The sequence below is a fragment of the Amborella trichopoda genome, chromosome 7, assembly GCF_054954075.1.
Source record: "Amborella trichopoda isolate Santa Cruz 75 chromosome 7, AtrichopodaSantaCruz75HAP2 v2.0, whole genome shotgun sequence".
In the NCBI taxonomy this organism is placed as follows: domain Eukaryota; kingdom Viridiplantae; phylum Streptophyta; class Magnoliopsida; order Amborellales; family Amborellaceae; genus Amborella; species Amborella trichopoda.
In genome coordinates this window covers 36,231,999-36,255,656 of record NC_142342.1, presented here as the reverse complement: position 1 = coordinate 36,255,656, position 23,658 = coordinate 36,231,999, and the positions used below count along the sequence as shown (strand labels likewise).

Here is a 23,658-nt window from a genome sequence, read left to right as displayed (position 1 = left end):
TTGTATCTTCGAGTCACATAAGGAGAGAGCCAGTAACAACCTGGTCATGCCGGTACCAAAGACACTGCCAGACCATGGAAACACTGCAAAATAAACCTAAAATTGTGCAACCTCTGAAAAGGTATTGGAACAGCTTCGAATGGCATGAAAAGGGTAGTTTATGATGCCCAAAGGACACTCACAAAGTTTCGTCAAATTTCGATAAGTTTTGGTATGATCAGGGCGAAATTCAGTTCTCAAATCCAGTTCCTATCATATTGAAAAGGGACCTTATAACTACAACCCTATTTTCGAGGCCTCAAAATAGTACCATACCATCGCCAGTAGATCCGAAACGTCAAAAAACCCCCAGGGACCAAATTTGGGCTCAATTAGACCTTCCAAGACCATTATGGGCCTAAATTACCATAAAAGAGTAGGTTTTATACTATTGCGGTGCAGCCTTGGTGAATCAGTTTCCATTTATGGAACCTATGTTTTCACCTCTCGGGATGATTTTCAAATACTCATAACTCGTTCATTTTGAGTCGGCTTAAATTTGGACATGAGCTAGGTATCGACAACTCGGTCGTTTTGACATATGGCACGCGTCATGACATGACCCGAGACAAGAATTTTTAGAGAGAAGATGAGTACAAAAACATGAAAATTAGAATTTTAAAGGAAGACATCTCATACTTCGTGAAGTTATAACTTGAGATCCAAATGTCAGATCGTCGCAAATATGGGTCCGTTGCGACTGCATTGCGAAGGGCTACAATTCAGTATGATACTTTATGCTCAATTGAAGGCCGAATAATGTGAATTTCAAGGTTGAAAATGGCAAGATTTTTCGATCGCCAGAATCACACCTTCTAACGACTTCCCAAATTAGGGATATGCTCAAAGGAAAACCAAATTTGATGAAATTTGGTGCAGAATGATTGTGACATTGTCCTCTTTAATTTGTGATTCAAATGAGGACTTAAGACATCATGGATCGCACTGAATTGGCGGTCGAAGTTTATTTACATGGCTGGATTTTTGTCCCTTCATGAAAATCCGTTTCAAAATGATCAAAGGGCATCAAAAGGTTTGTGATGGATTAAGCATCGATTCTACGACGATCAATCGCCCGAATCACCGCCACAAGTGTCCGAAAAAGCTTTCGAAGTCTAGCAAGGGCAAGAGGCCTTAAGGAGGGATGGTTTTGTTATTTTCTCAAAAGATCTAAAGGGTATTTTGGTCATTATGTCCAAAAACGAGATTTTATTTTAATTGTATTTTTCTACAATTTGGTGTAGTTTTGATCATCCACCCATGTTTTGTGGTTGTTTTCTATAAACAAGTTTAGGTCGTTTGTACGAGGGGGCTTGATCATTTTATAAAAACTTGAGCATTTGAGAGCAATTTTTTAGTTCAATTTTTTTTGCTTTGCTCTTTAAGTTCTAGATCAAGTGTAGAGGAAAGAGAAATTTTTGGTAGAGAGGGAAACTACCTCTTACACACCAAACCCATTCTCTGTCCTCTACCTAATAGCGGCAGAAGGCAGGAGTTTCTATGTTTGGCTACTTTTTCTAGGAGATCATTTTATTGTGCTATTATAATTGCATGAAGAAATGGGCATTTGAATGTGCAAAGGCGATAGATGAAATCTTTAAGTTTGTGGAGGAAAAATAAACAAGTGCACATCTTTTAGCGTTGCTTATTTTGAGAAGATTTTCAGAGGGAGTTTGATACTTCACATGTAGGTATTGGAGCTGTCCTTAGTCATATGGATATAAATACGGGTGTTGTGTCTAGTACACAATAGAGCTCAAAAAAAAATTTGAGAAGTTTTTTCAAAAACAATAGAGCTAAAAAAAATCGAGATAAAAGATCAATATCTGACTCGCTCAACATTGTTGCCATATGGATATCAATATGAGTGTTGTATCTAGTACATGTCTGAAGCGTCTGGCAGTTTAACCTAAAAAGTCAACATGATTCGACATTCCATACAAGCAATTTTGTAAAAAAAGAATTAAAGTATATATATCTACTAGTGCCTAGGTAAAGAGCCTTGAAAAACAATCTTTTTTGTCATGGTATATTTCGAGCCTACTTAATATGAAATATATTAAGCTAGTTATCCCGAGGTGTTGGAAGGCTATAGTAACACGAAATGGAATATAGAACTTGAACATTCACTCTCAACACCTAAATGCAGTTTTACTTTGGTTGGTAGTGCAAGCAAAGAAGTAAATGTTCATATTCCACTCAACTATGAAAACGGAGTTTATGGTATGATTCCAATTATGAAGAAGATGAATCATTTAGAAACTTTTAACCAAAATGGTCAAAACCAATTCCAACGATCATAGTGATATTCATGCAACTATATTGAGAGCATGTATTGATCTCTACAATGGTAAATTTAGATGCATTGCATTTGGATATAACTCCATAAAGATGATGATAAGAGAATGATGGGTAAGCCTAGAGTACGTGTGGTCAAAGGAAAACTTGGTTGGTTCTCTAGTAAAAGGCCTTGCAATGGAAGATACCAGTAAGATGTCAAGGAGATTGGGGCAAGAATTCATAAAGTAATCGGGAACCCAACCTAGTCTTTTTTTACCCCAAATTTTATGCTGATTTGATAATAATAAGCTGCTTTTTTTTTTTGGCTAATTCAGTGGGGAAGATAGCCCCCTACCCATTTCTTTCAATAGATTGAAGAGTTACATTTTGAAAGTATTGGGTCAGCAGTAGGAATGGATACCGCGATGTGGTAACTAGGTGTGGGGATGCTAGCACTACAACCCCAGCCCCTTTCCTCATAATAAGTTGTTCATGTAGCTATTTAGCCACCAGACATGACAATTTTATTGTAAGTACTCATTCTAGAAAAATTCATACAAGGTATAAGTCAAACGATAACTTGTATACGAGTACATTAAGTTATGCACTTAATTATGTTTATAACTAACATCAGTTTGAGTGTTTTATATACAAGAGCTATATAAGTCTGGGGATTGTCTATAAAGAGACCATTTACCCTTTGTACAAGGAGATCACAATCACTCGATTCCCTTGAATTTCAAAATAGGTGGTTATAAAAGTATCATTGAATAGACACAAAGTTCAAAAAAAAAAAAATTAGGGACTTCGTGACTCATTCAAAGCCATCCAATTTGACATCTAATGAGTGAGAACAGTTGTGACCTCCTTATAATAAAGGTAAATGGTTTCTTGGTAGACAATCCCATAAGTGTGGAAGTGAGTTAGTTCTTACGATATTGAACATCTTTAGAGCACCTATGAAATCAGAATACAAGAAAAAGGTTTATATTGTGGTATTTGTTGGATAAGATCATTGATTCAAAGTTATGCACTATCATGGAGCATGATAGACTTTGTAGTGCCATACATCAATTGAATGTTCAATGAGAAGATGCTTTCAGTATGTAAATAATATATAGATGCCTAATAATTTCATATTATTTTGAAATAAATAAATGAAATTGTTATATTTTTGCATTGAAAATACACTAAATGATATTTCATCCGACAATGGTAAATGAGGAAAAGAGACAGAAGTTTATATAGTGGTTCATTCAATTTATATGTGTTCTTGCAAGCAGGGGAAAAGAAGGTTTATCCGGAGCATACGACATGCATGCAGGCACGTGCATGTGCATGTGCATGTGCGTTGGCTCACGGGTGCTTAAGGTGCACTTTGCATGCTCGTATTGGTGTAGAGAAAATATAGTTTGCATGTACGTATAAGCGATATAATGCATACCGCCAGCGACTGTTGTTCTCACTGCTAGCAATTGTTTGGATGTCCGAATACCACAATTATGTGGCTTTCACTGATAATAATAATGAATGTGAAACACTGTAACTATTGAACATCTAGCAGCATGAAAGATTGTACTTGATGAACCATTTTGTGACCGCTCAAGTCAAGAATTAAAGAGTGATAACTCTTCATTTTTAGGTATCACACTGGGTGAAGTTGAAAGCATCTCTATTTGAATTTCACATTCACATGCACTATTATGCACATTCAGTTTTTTAGTCGATCTCTTCTCTTTAAAAAAAGCAACCTTGGTGCTATGAGGTTTTGCTATTCTTGTGCATTTGAATGGATATGAAAAATGTGAGGTCTTCTGTTTCTTTGCATACCATTGTTTGCCTTGAAGATGTTTATGCATACTAATTTTCAGTAGGTGCAAATATTGTCAGGAGAAAGTGATTACTTGTGCCCAAAAACATGAAGGTTTGGTGTATACAAAGAATTTTTTTAATACACTTATGGCACCCGTCTCGACCACATATTTTCAACAGTACGATGCCTTAATTTGATGTTATACATGGAAGTATAAACCCAACGGGTTGATTTTTTGGCAAGTAAAGAGTGAGAAAAACACAACCAATAACAAGAAAAATTCAAGCAAAAAAAGAAAAACACAATATACTTTGTTTTTACATGATATACCTGGTTATTCACTAAATGTATTGTGCTTTGACTGTCACAATAGACAATAGCCCCATCTTATTGTAGGGTCAAATGACTTCTTTTAATACCTAATTAACAACTATGTAATCTACTTCAGTTGTGAACAAGGCAACTGTGGTTTGTAGCATCGATTTCCAACTAAATGGAGTTTTTGCAAGTATAAACACAAATCTTCTACAGTTCAAATCACCTACAATATCACATCAATATGTACAATAACATTATCATTAAACTTGCTACTATTGTCAAACACCAAATCCATATCTGATTTACCCCATAAGTAACGTAGAATCCCTTATGTCGTATGTCAATGCTCCTTTCTTGGATTAGCTATATACATGCTAATAATACTAACAGTATAAGAAATATTGTGACAAGTACAAACCATTGCATGCATGAAACTTCCAACTGCACTCGCATAAGGAACATCCGACGTGTAAATATGTCCTAAGAGGATTACTCCATGGACTTAAATTTTCGATCTTGAATCTACTGAAGACCTTCTTAATATATTGCCATAGTTTTCCCAAGTAGCTCTATATATCTCCATACCCAAAATTTTCAAAACTTTAAGGACTCTCGGTCTATAATTGGTGGGTTTTGTATTGTGGGGAAGGAAATTTGGGAAGTACTAAATTAATTAGAGGAAATGGTAACCTTGATGCAAGTATTTATAAAATATATTAATTGGTGCTTTATGAGAGAATGAGGATATACTAAATACTCTGCGGATTTTGGGGGAAAAGAAAAAGGTGAAAAGAAATGTTGTCCCTAATGCTTGCATTTGGAAGTCCTTATTCATAGGCTGGACAGAAAACTTATGAGAAAAAGTAAAATCATGCACACTTTAGAAAGTAGAGAGAAGGTTTTACAGCCCTGCAAATTTTGCTGACATTCCTGCGTTTTTTTTTTTTTTTTTTTTTTTAAATATTGTATTACCTTCAAATTTAAGTTGTCATGAAACAGTATATAAGGAGGGAAAATAAAATTAGGTTGGCAACCTATTGAGGTTAGCAGAGGGAAATGATACATCAAGAAACATGACACAAATCTACTACTCTCTATATTTTCTGCATGAAGCCCTCCAAATGGAGATGAAACACTTTTAGGACATGACACCGCAAAAACTGGCTCGGATAAAATGCACCATAATGCTAAGGACAATGGAAACAGAATTTCATTTATGATTATCACAGTATATTGAAACTATGGATGGACAGAATATTGTAGGCATTATGAGTAATCTACTAAAATGCCAAGAGAGAGTGAGAGAGAGAGAGAGAGAGATTTGAATGACTCGACCAAAAATTTCAAGGCATAGCTTACACAGTCTTGCTCTTAATTTTCTGGCTTACAACCTTAATGATTTCACACTGAGCTTTGATTACCCATTTTAAATGTTGACCGCTGAGGTGATTGACATTGCTTTCTTATATGAAAGAATGAATAGAATCCCCTCCCTCTCCCTTGTAATCTCTCACTGTAAAACACACACTTGTAACCTCTCTCTATATCGAGAGAGAGAGAGAGAGAGAGAGAGAGAGAGAGAGAGAGAGAGAGAGAGAGAGTATTTATAAACAATACACACATTGGGCTCCAAGGGACCCCGTAGGGATATCACAATGAGTAGCCATAAAACAGTGGGCATACCTGAGATAAGAGGCAAAAGTCCCTTTCAAGAAAATGACAAACATCACTGATAAGTACCTTTTTGTGTGCAAAAATTGGCACAACATTGTACATATCAGCAGCGAGAAACTCGTCTTCAAACTAGAACCACATGTAAGCCTGTCTTGGGTGGTGATTATATATGCATCCAAACAAGGCTGAAGAAATTTGATTAACCGCGGAACCAGGCATGCTCAAAACCTCATGACCATAGGGAATGTTTAGGACCATCATTGTCCAATCAATGGTTTGGACAGTGATGGAACGTGAGACTCACCATCAAAGTCATCATGTTCAGAGGGATTCCACCCTGTACATCACTGTCCACAACCCATGGTTCAGAAAGTATTGGTCACATGACTATAGAAATCTATTGGAGCAATCCATAACCAATGAGGCACTGAAACCCAATTTTGCATGATACAGACCAGGAATTGATTCAATCCCCTTGAACTAGCTGGTCCTCCATCTCAACTGTCTGGTTCGCTGAACCTAATCCAAATCAAATGGTTTGAGCCAGCCTCTTGTTTCTTCTTTAGAAGAAATCTCCAATTTTGTTTCTTAATATTCTCACAACCAGGTCAGTTCATCAGCACCTCACTCGTTCAGTGGGTCAATAGCGGCAGGTTCTAGTAACATTTTCTTGCCTTAATTTGAGCAGATATATTAGGTAATATCAGAGACATCAGTTGACACAAATATCAGCCAGAGACAGAGAATTCGAACATCAAATCAAAGTGTATTTAACCAGGAAGCAAGTCGATAGTAGGTTAGAGCTGAATTGCATGGCAAAAGAGCACATCAAAACTGATTTCCTTTTATACATTTCACTACAAGAAGAATGTTACAGGACTACAAGAAGAATGTTACAAGAATGTTGAAACTCAAAAGGACTCACTTCTTTTGGAAGGTGACCATATAAACAAAAGCTATTATCCGTGTGATTACACCATATAGAACTAGTACGATGAGACAGAGATACCAGTCGCTGAGATCGTATCCACTCTGCATTAGTGATCCACACCGAGTTATCAGCCAAACTCCTGAATATCTGCCAAGAAAAGAAGAAACCAAAAGGTAATTAAACATATTTAAAAATTGATAAACAAGACAATTCTTCTCTTTCAGAAAAAATCAAGTCTTAAATCAGTGAATTACAGAATGGTTTCTAGAGAAATGGGCACATCTTATGGATTCTTCAGGATAGACTGGATAAGAACATTGAATCTTCAAGACTATTTTTTCACACAAATAGCATAAACAAGGCAGGTTTCAGAAAAGCACTAGAAGACATTTGTCCAATGGAGAAACTAACCAAGACTTAGTAAACAAAAACAAAAATATTTTTTATAGGACAACCCCATAATTGTCGAAACTTAGCTGAATGTCAACTTTATTCCATGGATGGAACAAAACAAAATTGATGGCCTCATAAATTGCCAACTGGTCTAATTCTATATGAACTCCCAGCATTCCTATTTTCTCAAAACCAACGTGTAGCCACATTTCTGCGGAGGGGGAAGACAGCTAGGGAGTATAGAGGTACAAGAGTACAAGATGCAGAAAGAGATAAGAGTAGGAGATAAAGAGAGATAGGTGGCAGGTTTATGGGGAGGAAGAATTAGAGTGTGAAGAAAGAAGTTCAGTGAATGAAGAAACTATGCTTGTGCAAGCTAGAAAGGAGGGAATCATAAGGAGAGTAGTCGATATTAGATATTTGTTATTTATTATTTCTAAATATCTCTTCCCAAGTTCCCATTCTAAATGTTAGAACTATTTTGAGTGTCAAATATAGCACAAGATAGTACTAATATCATTAGAAAGACAACCAGAATCAGCATTGGAAAGCAGCCAAACCTCTCAGCATTTGCAATCACAAACCCTTCCAAGGCCCACTTTGGATAACATAAGTTAGCCATGTTTTTCAGAATGGCACTTCGGCTTTGCTGTGTTGCGATGAGAGTTAAAACAACGGGGAGGAGTACCGACCACTGAAAGATTTACCTCATGGATTAGAATACAAAATGATTGAAGAAGTGTTGTCTATGTGTGGTTATAAGCATGTCTCAACTTGAAGGTAATGAAATCCAAAATCAACTCTTCTTACTTACCAGTTGGGCTGGTCCGGGCTCGAGGATGATAGCAAATACATAGGCAATACCAGTCACACAATAGACTAGTGCGACTAAAACTATGTAATTATCAGTAAAGGATGACCTGGGGTTGTTGAAGAAATAGAACATTGAGAGATAGACGAGAGGCTTTATCAATGTATTAAATAGGTCTATTGTATCCTTTGAAAGAAAAGATGCAAAACCACTCATGCCAGAGGCACTCTCTCTCCAGTAGTGCAACTTATCGAGAGCGAACGTTCTCAATGCAGCAATCTTGCACAAGAGAGCTGCAATTCATTCAATAACATCGGAACTGATCACAATAGCTCACTGATAATATCAAACAAGAACATCAATCTTGATGAGTTCAAAAACAGTTTAAAATAATGACTTGAAAACCAGTCCACTATTATAGTGCAAAAAAAAAAAAGCAAAAAAAAAAAAAAAACAAAAAACAAACCGAAAAACAAAAAAGAAGAAGAAAACAGTCCACCTCAAAATGGAATATGTAGAGTTTTCTCGGTTCCTAGAACAGCAAGATCTCATTTAACTTTTACTGCAAGTTAACATCATTGACATGGCCACATGGGTGGAGCATCATTTAATTTATCCATAAAGTGCCAGGTCTATCACAAGATTTCAAGCGTCGATGTTTTTTAGTGAATGACCTAGCAGGCATGGGCCAAAAACCACATAAATGTGCTCATTCCTTGGAAATTGACTAATTGTTCACAGTTGTCCATTGGAATTGTGAGCTTTAAAAATCTCCAATTTAATCAAGGAAGAACAAAAAATTGTTAAAATAGAAGGCAACCCAATTCATATTTGAGTAGAAGAAAGATAAACAAATGAATTACAACCCATAGGCAGATTGTAGATCTAGCCACGGGTTTACATAAACAATAGAAAGCCATGCAGCAAATAATCACCAAGTCCAATGACCCTATCTTCCAGCTATACATGGCAATGCATGAAGGATAGCTGTTTCTTGTGAGCCATGAAATTTATGTCTAGGACACCAATAGTATAACCGTGATAATAAGCTCAAGTTCCACTATCTTTTGATTTCTTGCATATAAAAAGATATCAGCTAAAAATTCTATAAGGATGTCATTCAACTATTTAACTTACAGACAGCAATGACAGTATAAGTGTAGCCAAGAGCTCCCATGGTTTCATCATTAACTTTAGCTAGTGTTCCTAAACAAGCTCCAGCAAGTAACAAGATCAAATAGTCCACGGCTTGAATCTTAGCTTCTCGTAGACGCTGCTTACCAACTCTGTACAAAATAAAGTTCATATGATGAGCATATTCCAGAAAGTACACATGTTATGTAAAATATTTAGCAGGAATGAATGTTATAGAAATCATTCCTTGTTTGCTTTCACATTAATTTCTAGTTTTCAAGTTCTTTTTTTAAAATGAATGTTTGTTTTGAAGGTTTATTGAAGACTAGTTATCCAACTTCCCTAAAAAGAAAATTAAACAAAGAGGATTTTGGATATACCTCCCTAAAAAGTATCTGTATTGCTGGGTAGTGCCAGCTGTTATGCGGTTAGACAAATCCTTGACTACTAAGAAATTATGTTTTATGTTGTCCCTCTTGAGCTCGACATTGCATTTAACATCCGACCATAGCTCCCCTGCAAAAGATTGGGCTTCCCCGCCAGCACCAGGAGCACTACCATTATTAAGTGAATTCCCACGTGCAGGTGCATCCAGGCCAGATAGATTATGTTGCATATCTGGGGGAACTTCATATCCATTATGCAGCATCCATCTGATGGGAAGATTTTTACAATTGAGATTTGGATTATTTGGCTTTGCTATGCCCTCCAAAATGTCGATGTAGTGGTCCGGTGGATTTACACGATCTGGGACATTAATTCCAAGGTTTCCAAAGTACTCTTCAACTTTTTTTACTGATCCATGATATACAGTGAGGCCCCCCTTGGCAAGCAATATTAGATCATCAAACATCTTGAACAATGCATAGCTGAAACAGAACCAACTTCATTTATGTTCGAAGAAAATAGAAATGATGTAGCTCTAAGCATATATTGACCCAAACCAAGACAAAAAAGAAGGTCACTCATTCCCAGACATCTGATGATAGAAACTACATGAAGTGTCACTATTATTTACCAAAATGTCCCAGACTCAACATGAATTACATCAAGATGCCCAAAATTTATTGAATGTATCCAGGTTGGCCATGTTCATCCAATAGTACTAACACAATAGTAATAAGAAATAACTCAAACCATACCAGGATAAAACAAATTTCACATTCAATCAAGAAATATGGACATTTATCAATCAATTTGGAACATAAATATTAGTTGAAAACAAAGCAACAATACAATATATGAAAAAGAAGTAATTAACTGAAAAACAAGTAAATGATGCCCTACGTTTAACTCAAGACTCTACAAAAAACTTAAGGGACAATGAAGGTTCAAACTTGGCGTGGAAGCGTCAACCTTGTACTTGTGTCACAATATTGGGTGAAACGAATGAACTAAGCAATGGGATTCCCTGTGAAGTGTTTTATTCCACAAAAAATCATAATCAGTTTCCCTATGATCCCTGTCAGCTGGGAATAATATGATCTCTACCATATGGCTTGCACTTTTTCTCACAAAATATGAGCAACCCAATATTTGATAAAATGTAAAATCCAAATGACATCAGTAGTGTTTCCAACAAATGCCTGATATTCAACTTTGACACTCAAGCAACTATGTGTTTCTTTTTGTTGAACCAAACAAGTTATGAACCGCAGTCCCTTTCATAGTGTAGGTTCACAAACATATAGAAAATCCCCAAGTGTTTATTGCATATTCATTCTGCGAGAACTGTGAATCAAGCAGCCTGATAAGCAAGAAGCAGTGAGTGAAGTTGTGTAGTCACCTAGAGAACTTAAGGAAAAGGCAATAGTTTTCACAACACGCGATGACAAATGGCACAAGATTTTCATTCAAGACATTGGAAATAAGATAACTATCCTTAGGGAAATCTATTGTAACAACTAGCTGACCAAAGAATAGCCATCTAGTGTATCACGAAGAGACATGCATGAGTTTTTCCAATACTCCAGATTGGGATGGTGTAAAGTGCCGACATTTCGACATGTCTTGACATCTCTAGCCACAGGGTGTAATGAATACGAAAATACAGCTCAACCAGAGATCAAAATCAGAGCATCTTATGGTATAGGAGCCTTATACTCTACCACAAGGCTAAGAGCAACCACATGTGAAGATAATATGAAATTTTTATTATATATCAGAAAAACTAACATTTCATTTAAAACAAAAGTACACAGGCATCTAACCAAGGTACTAGATACTGTTACAAGTGTTGGATACCGAGTCTTGTGTTGGTGCGCATGCAAGATTGATAAAGGTACATTGCCAACTTTATCAAAAACGAGGCAATGGGAGGTAGAATCAACACACCACAAATGAGTATTGAGAACCATCAGACAAGATGCTTTTTTTAGTCCTTGGCGAAAGAAACTGGAAGAACTTTTTGCTAGCTTGGCATGATATGTATCTTTGCATCGGTTTCAATGGCATGTTCAAGTTGTCAACTAAATAGTATTTGGCAACATTGAGATTTTGTTTCAAACTTTTTCTTTTTATAACCTAGGAAAATATGTAGTCCTAACTATTCGTGCTAACCTAGGCCCTATGCACTGATGCAAGGGTACCTCAATAAACCATATGATATTATCAATTGTGATCTAGGGAAGGGTAATAATATACAATTAAATACATAGATATATAAATAAATAAATAAGTAAATAAAAAAGTTGAGAGTTCTTAAGGCATGCAAGGGATCCACTTCAAAATGTCTCTTCACAAGACTATAAGACACTCCTAAATTTTATCATCCACTTGCAATAACCCAATAAAATTTATTTGCAGGAAAATCCCTAATAACTAGACACACAAAATCCCAAACACAGTTAAATTCTAGCACCCTAATTATTCCTATCTATCCGTCTAAACTATGCAAATATCCCTAAAGGAGAAAAAATATTTCAATTTCATACACTATAAATAATAAAATGAAAAAAAATCTAACCACATCAAAATGATTGCAAACAAACTTTCTAGAAGTTGATTTGAAATTTGTTTTGCAAGCATGTTATGAACAAAACCTGTAAGCCAAGTCTGAAGACCAACAACAACAATTGTGAATAAGTGCATGAGCTATACAAATCCGCAAATATTGTAACCCCAGAACAAATTTCACGAGCACCCCAGTGATTTTTAAGAGATGTTCCATTAACCACCCTAGAAGATGCCACTGGAACATGCAAGGTTTGTGTAATTAATACAAAATTCATCTTCTGTCAGTCAACATTTACGATTGTGGGCCTAAACACTATCACAAATCCCAAATGGCATGCATGTGTGCATGTGAGTGGATGAAAAAACACATTCAGTTGGATAATTGCACATGTAAATTGCTGCAAGAATGAAGTAGCTATATCATCCCTGCCTTCTTCAATAGAAAAAAATAACTACATTATACAAAACAAAATTGAAATAATTATGCGTAGATACCTAGGTTGATGGACCACCATGCTTATGTTCACACCCTCAAGAGCTTCACGACGAAGAGCTCTAAGAAGCAATAGGGAAGAAGAACTGTCTAAACCAGATGTTGGTTCATCTAGAATCAATAATGATGGTTCCATGACCATTTCCAGTCCCACATTCACACGTTTTCTTTGTCCACCAGAAATGCCCCGCTTTTCCACAGTACCAACCAACGAATCTCGTACATTCTGTAACCCCAAGGCCTCGACGACTCGTTCAACAACTAGAACTTTGTCAGCTTTTGGCATGTCCGCAGAAAGTCTTCAAATAAAGAACATAACAAAACAGAGAAGGTAAGCACCATTCAGCTCACATAGGATAGGGACTTCAAATAATCACCCATAACAATATAAGAAGGAAAAAGAGAAGAGAAATACAGATACTGAAAAGCTTCAAAACAATAAGATAAAATCATCACTAAAACAAACTGATTTGAGAACTTGTTATCACAGAGTAGGAACCTCACTCCTGACTCTGAGAAATGTAACTTATCATTTTGTATTATTCGGAGCGATCAAAATTCATTCTACTTGGAATAGTGGAATAGCTGAATAGGTATGCTAGAAGTCTACAGAAGATGAAAAAAGTCAATCTCCATGAAGAGACCTAAAAGGCACTGACCAAACATATGTATTGGTGAAGATGGAGGAAAACTATGAATGTAATTCCCGCATAATTTGCCAAATCAATCCAATTTACTGGTCACACACACGCATGCAGGTATACGCACGCACACGGCCAAAAGAGATTAAATAGAACATAAGACAAGCAAAGACAACAAAAGCCACAAGCACATACCTACACCTAGTGCGCACGCACACACACGCATAGCCAAAAGAGATTAAATAGAACATAACACAAACAAAGAACAGTGATAGCCACAAGCACATACCTACACCTAGCACTGAACCAGAGATTCTCCTCTACGGTCAAGTTCCCATGCACAATATCATCTTGTGGGACAAAGCCAATGATTTTCTTGTATGAATGGATTGATTCTATCTGCCCATTTATTAGGATCAACCCTGACATTGTACAGCCAGTTGCTTTGCCTGCCAAAGCATTAAGAAAGGTTGTCTTTCCAGCCCCAGATGGACCCATAACAGCAGTAACACGACCGGGCATAATCTTTCCAGTTACACATCTCAGGAGATGTTTTTTCTTCCCTTTGAGAGTGAGGGTTAGATCTTTGAATGCAAGCTCAATTATAGGTCTTGTCCTGATTTCACTATCAGTAGCCATGGAAATAACACCTGAAAAAGTAAGGTTCTTGTTCTGTTGTTGCATGGCCTTCTCTTTTTCAAGTTGACCGTACGCATATTTAAAAATCTGACTGCGAGTTTGCATGGTTTTAGGTTTTGGCATATTCTTTCTAATATTTCTGTCCCCAATGTCAAGATTGAAGCCTTCATTACTATCAGGATCATCTTCAAGAGCGCGCATCATTTTAGTTAGACTACTCGGCTCCTTTTTCTTTGAAGTTGAGGGTGCAGATGATTGCTTAGAGGAAGATGCAATATTAAGAGGCAAAGTTGGCAATAAGGAATCCTCTGGCCCAGGAGGCTTAGGATAACCTAGGACCTTGAGTTCATTGTCCTGCCTTACAGATCGCTTACGAGAAAATGTACGAGAGAGTTGTGTTTGCAAACCAATTGCATGCTTCTTAGCAATGTCTTTTGCAGTCTTCCACCTCTCTCGTGCCTGTGCAGTCTCTCTTGCATTCCTCATGGCAGCGTCTCGGGATAAGGCTACTCTTCTTTCCCGAGTAGTAAGGACTTGGTCGGAACAGTTGTAAATTATGAGGAGTAATGTGCTCACAGCAGCCTGAGGTTATCAAGTGTTACTTTCTCTAATCAGAATGAAGAAACTTGAGCAAGTGAATAGAGAAAGCTACCTTTTTTCTAGAGACAAAAAAAGGAAGGAAAACAAAGTAGTCAAAACTCTTTCCTCTACAGATTAAGGTATTTTTGGCCTAAGAATATTTCCTAATTGAGGAGGGCACAAGGAAATGCAATAAGAACCATAAATGGATGAACACTTACAATGAGCATGACTCCATATGCATGAATATTTTGATTTGCGGTGTTTGGATCACAAGTTGTCAGCTTGAAACACCCTGAAAATTATCCATAGTGAAGTAGCACAGGAAGGCACAGATTAAATAAGCTACATGAACTTGTTGAAGTTCCTGTAAGGGTAAGCGGACATGATACTCTCAAGTTGGATAGTCAATAATCAAATAGATACAACTGGGCAATAATTTTGCTTCTAATTTTACGAAAAGGAACTTACTTTTCTCAGATGTAGAACCCATCCTGCAGTAATGCCTGCATCACACACGAATTGTCCAGTTAGTGCAAAGAACTCAAAAGGATAAAAAAGATAACAGAACATATATTCTACGAAGAAAATAGCAATGTATAATATCCATTTAAAGAAAACCATATAGAACAATATATACTTAGTTCTTGCGAAATGTATATTATATAATAGAAGCATGAAAAAGTAATGAGGAGGAAAAACAATACCCACTACTGCAAGGAACTTTGGCAGTGGTACTTGGGCAGTAAGATCCTGCTGAACAGAACAATTCACTACTGTGTCCAACATCAGCCCATATATCTGCTCCACCACAGGTATGGTTAAAGTTTCCAGGAGGCAGCTGGTATCGATACCTGCCATTTTCAAAACATGAACAGGTATAGATTTCAAAGTGACCAAAATAACAACATAAATTGGGAAAAACAACAAATTATTCAAGCTGAATAATCCACTTACGGTTCACAAATTCCAGTAGTGCGGTTGAGTTTAGCTTTCGGGCAGTATGCACCTAAAGGGCAAGCTTCAGTTGCAACAAAGAGTTAAAAATTAATTAGAAGGCAGTAATGAAATAACTGCACCAAACAGTTGTAAATATTGTAACAGCAAAATTAACAAACAAGATAGCAGAACATGCAGAGTAATAGCTTCAAGACCAAAGAATACAGTTTCAGTCATCAGATCATTTCTATATTTTTCTTGTCATTTTTCTCATTACCTGATTCTTCAAAAACAAATTGGCCATATCTACTGATTGAAATCAGATTACTTAGGGATCTTGATTCATGAACATTGCAACATTCAATTTCATACAAATGCTTTTGACTCTATGAAGATTACTAGGTGAAAACCAGAAACAAAATCGAGGTGGTAGAAGTGTAGAACCTATCTTAACAGAAAAAAGTGTGCAGGTAATCACATATTATTGAGACATCCAAAAGTGAGAGTTCCTTAGCAGAACCCAAGTTCTTTGAAGGTTTTTACCAGAAAGGGTGCCTAGACCTCACCGGGAACCAAAGCAGTCATCTAAAGGTCAAGGGTGGCAGTTACAACCAAAAGGGATTAGGCTGATGCCTAAGGTTCCCTCCCCACCAATTAAGCAAGGAACTCCACCACTGAACAAGGTAAGTGACACAGAAATCTCCAACAGAAGCGAACCCATGGTAGCCAGCACCCATTTCCAATACAAATAAGGAACCATTATTTTCCTCACGGCATTACTGTTCGTAGGCTCCTCATCAGTACTATTTTTATTATATTCATGTTCTTTTTGTTTAGTTACTGATTGTAGTTGCAGTTATGTAGTAGGTTCAGTGATCATGGCAGTTTTCAAATTAGACATGTCCAGCTTTCCTTTTTCTTTGTTGGGGGGAGGGGGAGAAGAATCATATCATTTCAAGTATTCAATGATATTCGAGGTAATCTTCCTTTCAAAAATACAGAGCAATTTAAAAAAAAAAGAGTACTTATCAAGTACTACGGACCTTAATAAATAGGGAAACTAAATAAAACAAAGATTGGCAGTTAATAATTAGTAAAGCATCATCTCATGACAAGAAATGAAGTATGTAAACATGGCCATGAGTCACTAGAAATACCAAAACCAGAAATTTTTTTACTAACCTCCAGATGAAAACTTCAATGTGAAAACTTATAAATAACAAATTAAAGTGCTTTGATATTGCGGTCCTCATAAGAAGTATGGCGTCAGATTCAGCCAACCAAAATTTTCCAGTTATCCAACGAATGCTTTTTTCTTTACCACCCAAAACATGGGTAAGAACACAATTGTGCCAATGATTTGACCACATACAATGTTTATTGAAAAGGTGAGCGGCTGAATCTGTCCTCTAAATATCAAATGTAGTAAGAAACCCTAGGTTTCAGTTTGTAGAAAAAACTAGGCAAGTATCATAGAATTACTAAAAGATCAGTCCAAAAATTAATTCAAGCAAACTTGTATGTACTCACGTATCATGCAAGTTAAACCACGGGGGCAGAAGAAACCCGAGCAACAAGGCTTGGAATCCAGTATTCTAGTAGGTATAGTATTGGAATCACGGAGAGAAACCTTCTCATCAACACCCACACTGCACGCCCACCCTGGTTCACATCCAGGGATCCATGAAGTTAAATTACAGTTCTTATTAGGCTTCAAGTAATTGGTACTCTTTCCTCCACTTGCATAGAAGCTACTAAAGTATAACTTTATTTCTGCTGCAGTACAAAGGCGTTGCATGAGATCCCCTGTTCGTCAAATCAAGTTAGTCATTGGAAGTCTGGGACTGAGATAAATAGTGAAAATATTAACAATTAAAGGAAGTACACAAAGGTCATATTATAGGAAAATAGTTCAATCCCATGTTCTCTAGTTCCTATAAAGCTTAGGATGATTAAATACAGAGTTAGTGGCATGAACAACTTTCCAATATTTCCAGTTAAACCACAAACAAGCTCTTGAGTTCAAACTTCATATCATAGAAAAGACCAATATGGTGCACACTCCTGGTCCCTTGCTCAATGGCAAAAAGTTATCTACTGAAACGTTTCTCATAGTAACTCAAACAGAAAAAGAATTTAAAACTCATAAATTATCTAAAATATCACATTTTGATTTCATCAAGTGAGGCGTACAAGCTGTTAAAAATACACACATGCACATGCACATGCACATGCCCACACACACACACACATGCACGCATGCACACTCCTGGTCCCATGCTCAATGGCAAAAAATTATCTACTGAAACTTTTCTCATAGTAACACAAACAGAAAAGGAATTTAAAAATCTTAATTAAGATATCACATTTTGGTTTCATCAATTGAAGCATACATGCTGTTAAAAATACACACACCCTCACGCAAGCACACACGAATGCACACATGCATGCACATACACATGCGCACGCACACATGCACGCACACACACACACAAGACGAAAAGAAGGAAAACAAGATTGTATGTTCCACTTGTTTCAGTTGATTATGGGACTGTTACGCATCCATTGTTATAGAATGTGATCCAAACAAGTTTTGATGTAATCCCCGGAGGTTCAGCATGTCCCTATCAATTTAGGAAAAGCTCTTAACTGTGTGGAAGAACACAATTCTTTAAGGCTTTTCACAGCAATGTGAGACTCGTCTTGGGTCTCTAGTCAATGAGGCTTCATCTGCATCCAGGTTTTTGTCTGGAAAATCGGGAATAAGAGAAACTTCTAATTCATACGTGGTCTCAGGCCAAAAACTTAGGACTGTGAGCCAGAGGCCTACATACAAAAATTGATAAAATTTTGGGATACTTGTGGGTGCACCCACTCCTCTTATCTGATAAAGGTTTTAAGTACAACAGCCACTTGCTAGAGAGGCCAAAGAATCTCTTACACTGAAATCCATCAAGAACCAAAAGGCTTGCAATTTTCCTACAGCCTGTGAGAAAAATAGATGCAAATCCCCCAAACGCATTTTCAAGCCATTTATAACATCAGATTTTGAAAAACATTCAAAAGTCCAAACATCAGATTTTGCAAAACATTCAAAAGTCCAAACATGGGGCAAAACCTTGGAAAAATAAGCAAGGGCATTTACATGATGTGTGAAACTAAAAGAGAAGAATCCTCCCACCTTTACGTGAACCTTGCTGTAAAGGGAACTTGATGCCATATCTTGTAGGCATCAATTGAGAAAAATATGCTCCCCAGTTCAGCATATCTCTAACATCCATCCAGCAAGTTCAATGTTAATATTCATCACAACACTATTAATTGTGATTATGCCACGGCAAGAATGAGGAAGGACTCGCATTTTGGATTATACCAAGATTTCTAAAACTCAATAAGTACTTCCGGGTTTCTTTCTTCAACATCATGTAGAATTTTCCTTCATCAATAACAGCCTGCTAAAGTTATCAACCCTATTAATCCAATCCATATGTTGGCCAGGCAGATCAGACTTTCATGCATATGTCGGAACTCAAGAAATTTTTACAGTTTCTTATGAAGTTAGATATTGAAATTATATGAAGCTAAATGCTCCGATTAAGTTAAAAACAGCTTAAGATTCCAATGCAATTCGCAATATCAATTACAGGATTCATGAGAAGTAAAACTAAATTGAATCAGCATCTCATACCATTAACCTTCATGCATGTTGTTAAGAAAGTCAAATCTGATGAAAAATTGAAAGCACCATTCCAGTCCTTTTGCCTGCAAAATGAGGAAGAAAACGTTCAAAACAAGAAACTTGTAACAAAAAATAAAATAAAAATGAAGGGAGGAATAAACAAAAAATGTCACCTCCAACAATAAAACTCATCATTTCTGCAAAAAATCAAAAAAGAAAATAAAAAGAAGGGGCAAAACATAATAAAGTCTTAAATCCCTACATTTTCTATAAATCCCTACATCGTTCTGAACTAACTGCGCTTTGGGTACTTCTGACGATGTTTTGATATAAAAGGAGCTTTCAATACATAATTTCAACATTCTCCAATTCAAAACTAAATTGAGCATAGATTATTCCAGAAAAACAAAGTACGGTTTCATATTTAAAAAACCAAGAGAAAAATTCCCATACACATCTTTTCTAGAACCATAACCATCTTGCATGCTCGCATGTTTTAACTTCTACCCAGTCAAGTTAAATATTATAAAAGAACTAGAGAAAAAAATACAGAATCATTTGTTGTAGATTCCCCATCCAGCACAGAGAACCATATACCTTGCCAGTACCTCATCCGAACTACATGGTTCAAACCACATTTCTATCCAAGAAAATATGAAAAAGCATCCTGAAGGATTATTTATAGGGTATAATAATCTATAAAACTATTTTTACAGGGAAAAGAACAAATAAAAAAAATTAAGAAATGATAGACCTAAATTGAGCTCTTCCTGCAGAAACCACAGATTGGTAAATTCACAAGAAACTCACAGAAACACTTTCACCAGATCAATCAAAAAGGAAAATCACATTGAGATTTTTCCAATTCATTCAAAATAAACTCAACCCCTTCAAAAATAAATAAACAAATAAACAGAAAAATCCTACATTTGGTTTAATTTCAACTTAGTCAAACAAAATCAAAGAATTCAAAAAACAAAACCAAAAAAGAACCCGCATTTCAGCAATTTCAAAAAAACACAGCACTTCAAAAAAACGAAACAACAACCTATGAAAACACAGCATTTCACCAACTCCACTTTATTCAAATAAAGCTCAAACAACTCAAAGAAATAACAGCATTTCATAGATTCTCGTACATTCAAAAATGGAAACAAATTCAAGCTCAAACCATTTGAAAAACCAAAGCTCAAATCCTACCTACATTTCTGAAAAAGGAAGGACAAAAGAAAACCAAAATTCACAATATAAATGGGGAAATTTATCAAAGTACACCTAACTCATTAATTATTTAACATCTCACCCATTTCAACTGATCCAGCTCATGATCATGTGCAATTTGATGGAAATTTGAAATTAAATATAAAAGCAATTAGCAAAATGTTTAATTGTTCATCTCTTAGGTGCATTTTGATAAATTTCCTCCAATAAGGCGAAACAACAACAACTAAATAAAGGAGAAAAAAAAACTTACACATCTTTTATGCAAAATCCAAAGTGGGTAGTGATCTCTCCGGCGAGACTACCAGTAAGATTAGAGAGCCTGTTGAAAATAAGGCTAGCAACGAGAGCGGTAACAGCTTGGTCCTTTCCAGGGCTGGAACCATCATCCTGAGAATGAACACCTGGAGAAAGCCCTAAAACCAGGCCCAAAACGGCGATAAACAAGCAGATCCTGAGCCTCATTGTTCAAATTTTCAAAGGCTTTCTGACGAATTCTCCCCTTTTGGAGAATTACAGAGATTTTTTGAGGGCCTCCGCCACTGTTGCAGCTGATCGAGGAAAGGGAAAGAAAGAAAGTCTGTATTTTTTCTAATGGAAGAAAGTCTGTTTTTTTTTCTAATGGAGAAGTAAAAGGGACAGGCTGTGCTACAATGGCGGGGAATTTGTCGTCTTGGAGCTCAGAGAACCAAATTTTTAGGACACAAATTGTAGCCATTTGTCAACATAGAAACAAAAGCGCAGTCAAATTCAAATGAATATAGTCAAATTCAAATGAATATATATATATATATATATATATATATATAGTTTCGAAGATTTAATAATAATCCTGTTCAATGATTAAATGAGAACAAAAAAAAAATGATTGAATTGGAAATAAAATATAAGCACGATTTATTTTGCAGATGAGTTTCAATGCTCAAGAGTTTGGAACTTTCGATTCAATTTTCATTTAAATAATTTCCGTACAGACTTTAAAATTTTAGGTAAAATATAAAATGTTTCATTTTTATGTGGAAATTACAAATATCGGTTAATCCGTTTTTTTTATTAATTTCAAAATTACTCCTCAATAGAAAATGAAATCTTCAGGTTAATTTTTTTATTTTTTTTTTCATTAGTAGGGCAGTGCCCCAAGCTTTAGAAAAATACTTATTAGATTTTTATCTTTTAAATCTTTATCTTTTCACATACTCATACATCTAGATATCGAGATGATCAATTAGATTTTCCAACATCGAAATAGTCTTTTTCAATAGATTTTTCACCTTAATTCTGCCTTTTAAGATTGCGACCTTATATAAAAATTTTCCTTATTGTTGTTTGTACCCACTATTTTGATATCCAACCATTAAAAGAATAGCGTAAGCCAGGGTTTTAAAAAGTGCCTATTAGAGCCAATTCCAACCATATACCAACCATATATCGTAAATCGGTTGGTTCTATCAAGGAACTGACCGATCCGGTGCCACCTCTTATTTTTTATTTTTTTATTTTTTATTTCATTCTCTATTTTTTATTTTTTATTGACTGATTTACTTGGCTGGTTTGGTCCGAACTGCTGATCTGCCGTTTCAAACCAATTTTCAGGATGGGTGATCCAGGTGAACTTCCCTTTTTCTTAAAACACCTGTATAAACTAAAAGGGTGCGGTTTGTATAAAGCCATGGCTCTAGACAATCAAAGTAAAGCGCACTTGCAAATAGCGTTGAGAAATATGGTTTCAATACTAGAAATCTTTGTGATTGCTTTAAAATATATTTAAATATTTAATTATAAAAATTTAAAGTTTTAAAAACAGCGTAGATCAAGTAGATTTATGAAAAGTTGAAAATCTTGAAAATTGACAGTCCAAAAATGCGTTACAATAAGCGCTATTTCCAAAACTTGAAATCCATTTTTTTTCTCATGTACATGCATCTTTATATGGAGATGATCAATTTGAGGATATTTCAGTATCAAAACAACCAGTAAAATTTTCGAGGTGAGCTGTAATTTGATTGATTAGAGCCTCGGCTTTATATAAACTTTTTCCTACAGTAAATACAACTGTCCTTGGAATATGGCACTGGTATTTTTTTGGCACAAGCTTAAGCCGACATTGTTGACCTGAGTAATAAATAAACAGATTCAATGCATCAATTGGCTGCTTGATGTTTAAATATATGTGTGTGATTACTGACCCAAAACATCACCTTGAATTGATGCTTTAAAAAGTAGAAAACTGAAACAGTGTGTGGCAATATAGCAATCAACCAAGTCTTGGGTCAATAGTGGGAGTTGACGCACCCCGTTTAGACTCATCAAACTCTTTCGTGCTGACCAAGCTAACCTGCCGATTTCTTTCTCTTTCGAATGATGTTTTTTATGGCTTTTTTATTTTTATTTTTATTTTTATTTTTTCTTTAAGTTTATTCATATGTTTTATGTGGTCTCCTCTGAATCCCCATTCCATAAACCTCTATTTTTATTTTTTATTTTTTATTTGGATCGCCAATCTAGATGATTCAATAACGATCTAAACCGCCAATCCAACCGATCCGAACTGGAATTGGGGATTATCAATCCGAACCGAGTTTGAGAGTGGACTATTTGGCCCGCGATCCTTTTTTTTTAAACAAAAAAAAAAAAAAAAGTATAAAGGGCTACTTAAACCCTCCATGTGCTCTCACGTGAATAGATTTAATGAAAGATGCGACCTTGTTTGGGACAATTGTTACAGGCAACCAGATTCACTAACGAATATGTTATGGTCATTTTGACTCAATACGGGGGGCTTCCTTTTGTTTTACATAAACAAACCCATAGGAAAAGTTAAATAATAGACCACTGGAAAACCTTTGGAAGCATTCACTTAATCATACATAGAAAATAAAGAAAACGAAAAGTAATTGTAGAAGTAATTATTTGGATACATAATTAACTAGTAATCCCCGTTTTCCATATTTTATGTCAATGTCTCATTTTTGTGTTAGTTTATTGTTTTTGTGTTAGTATATTGTTTCTATGCCCATAATAACCCTGGTCCGGACAATCTTGGGGCCGAAGGCTGGTCTGATACTTGAAGTGAAAGACCAACAATAACATAGAGCGGTTTAAAACTCCAAGTGCCAGAT

General features: G+C 35.9%; 1 protein-coding gene across 4 annotated transcripts; it reads right to left on the bottom strand.

The window, feature by feature from the left end:
* Nucleotides 1-6,932: 6,932 nt before the first annotated feature.
* On the bottom strand, nt 6,933-21,362 carry LOC18422743 (ABC transporter G family member 28). Of its 4 annotated transcripts, XM_020670042.2 has the most exons (14): nt 20,793-21,362; nt 19,328-19,401; nt 17,170-17,445; nt 15,658-15,721; nt 15,408-15,554; nt 15,172-15,206; nt 14,922-14,995; nt 13,772-14,703; nt 12,844-13,140; nt 9,774-10,262; nt 9,397-9,545; nt 8,263-8,552; nt 8,009-8,142; nt 6,933-7,202 (listed from the first exon to the last, which is right to left on the bottom strand). In XM_020670042.2, the coding sequence occupies exons 1-14, from the start codon at nt 21,002-21,004 to the stop codon at nt 7,046-7,048; spliced, it is 3,330 nt and encodes a 1,109-aa protein (XP_020525701.1). In that variant the 5' UTR covers nt 21,005-21,362; the 3' UTR covers nt 6,933-7,045. The 4 variants fall into 4 exon arrangements, with proteins under 4 accessions (XP_020525701.1, XP_020525704.1, XP_088727995.1 ...); XM_020670045.2 differs by lacking the exons at nt 8,009-8,142; nt 8,263-8,552 and having other exon boundaries at nt 20,793-21,323; XM_088871869.1 differs by lacking the exons at nt 19,328-19,401; nt 20,793-21,362 and having other exon boundaries at nt 15,412-15,554; nt 17,170-17,293.
* Between the last annotated feature and the right edge of the window lie 2,296 nt (nt 21,363-23,658).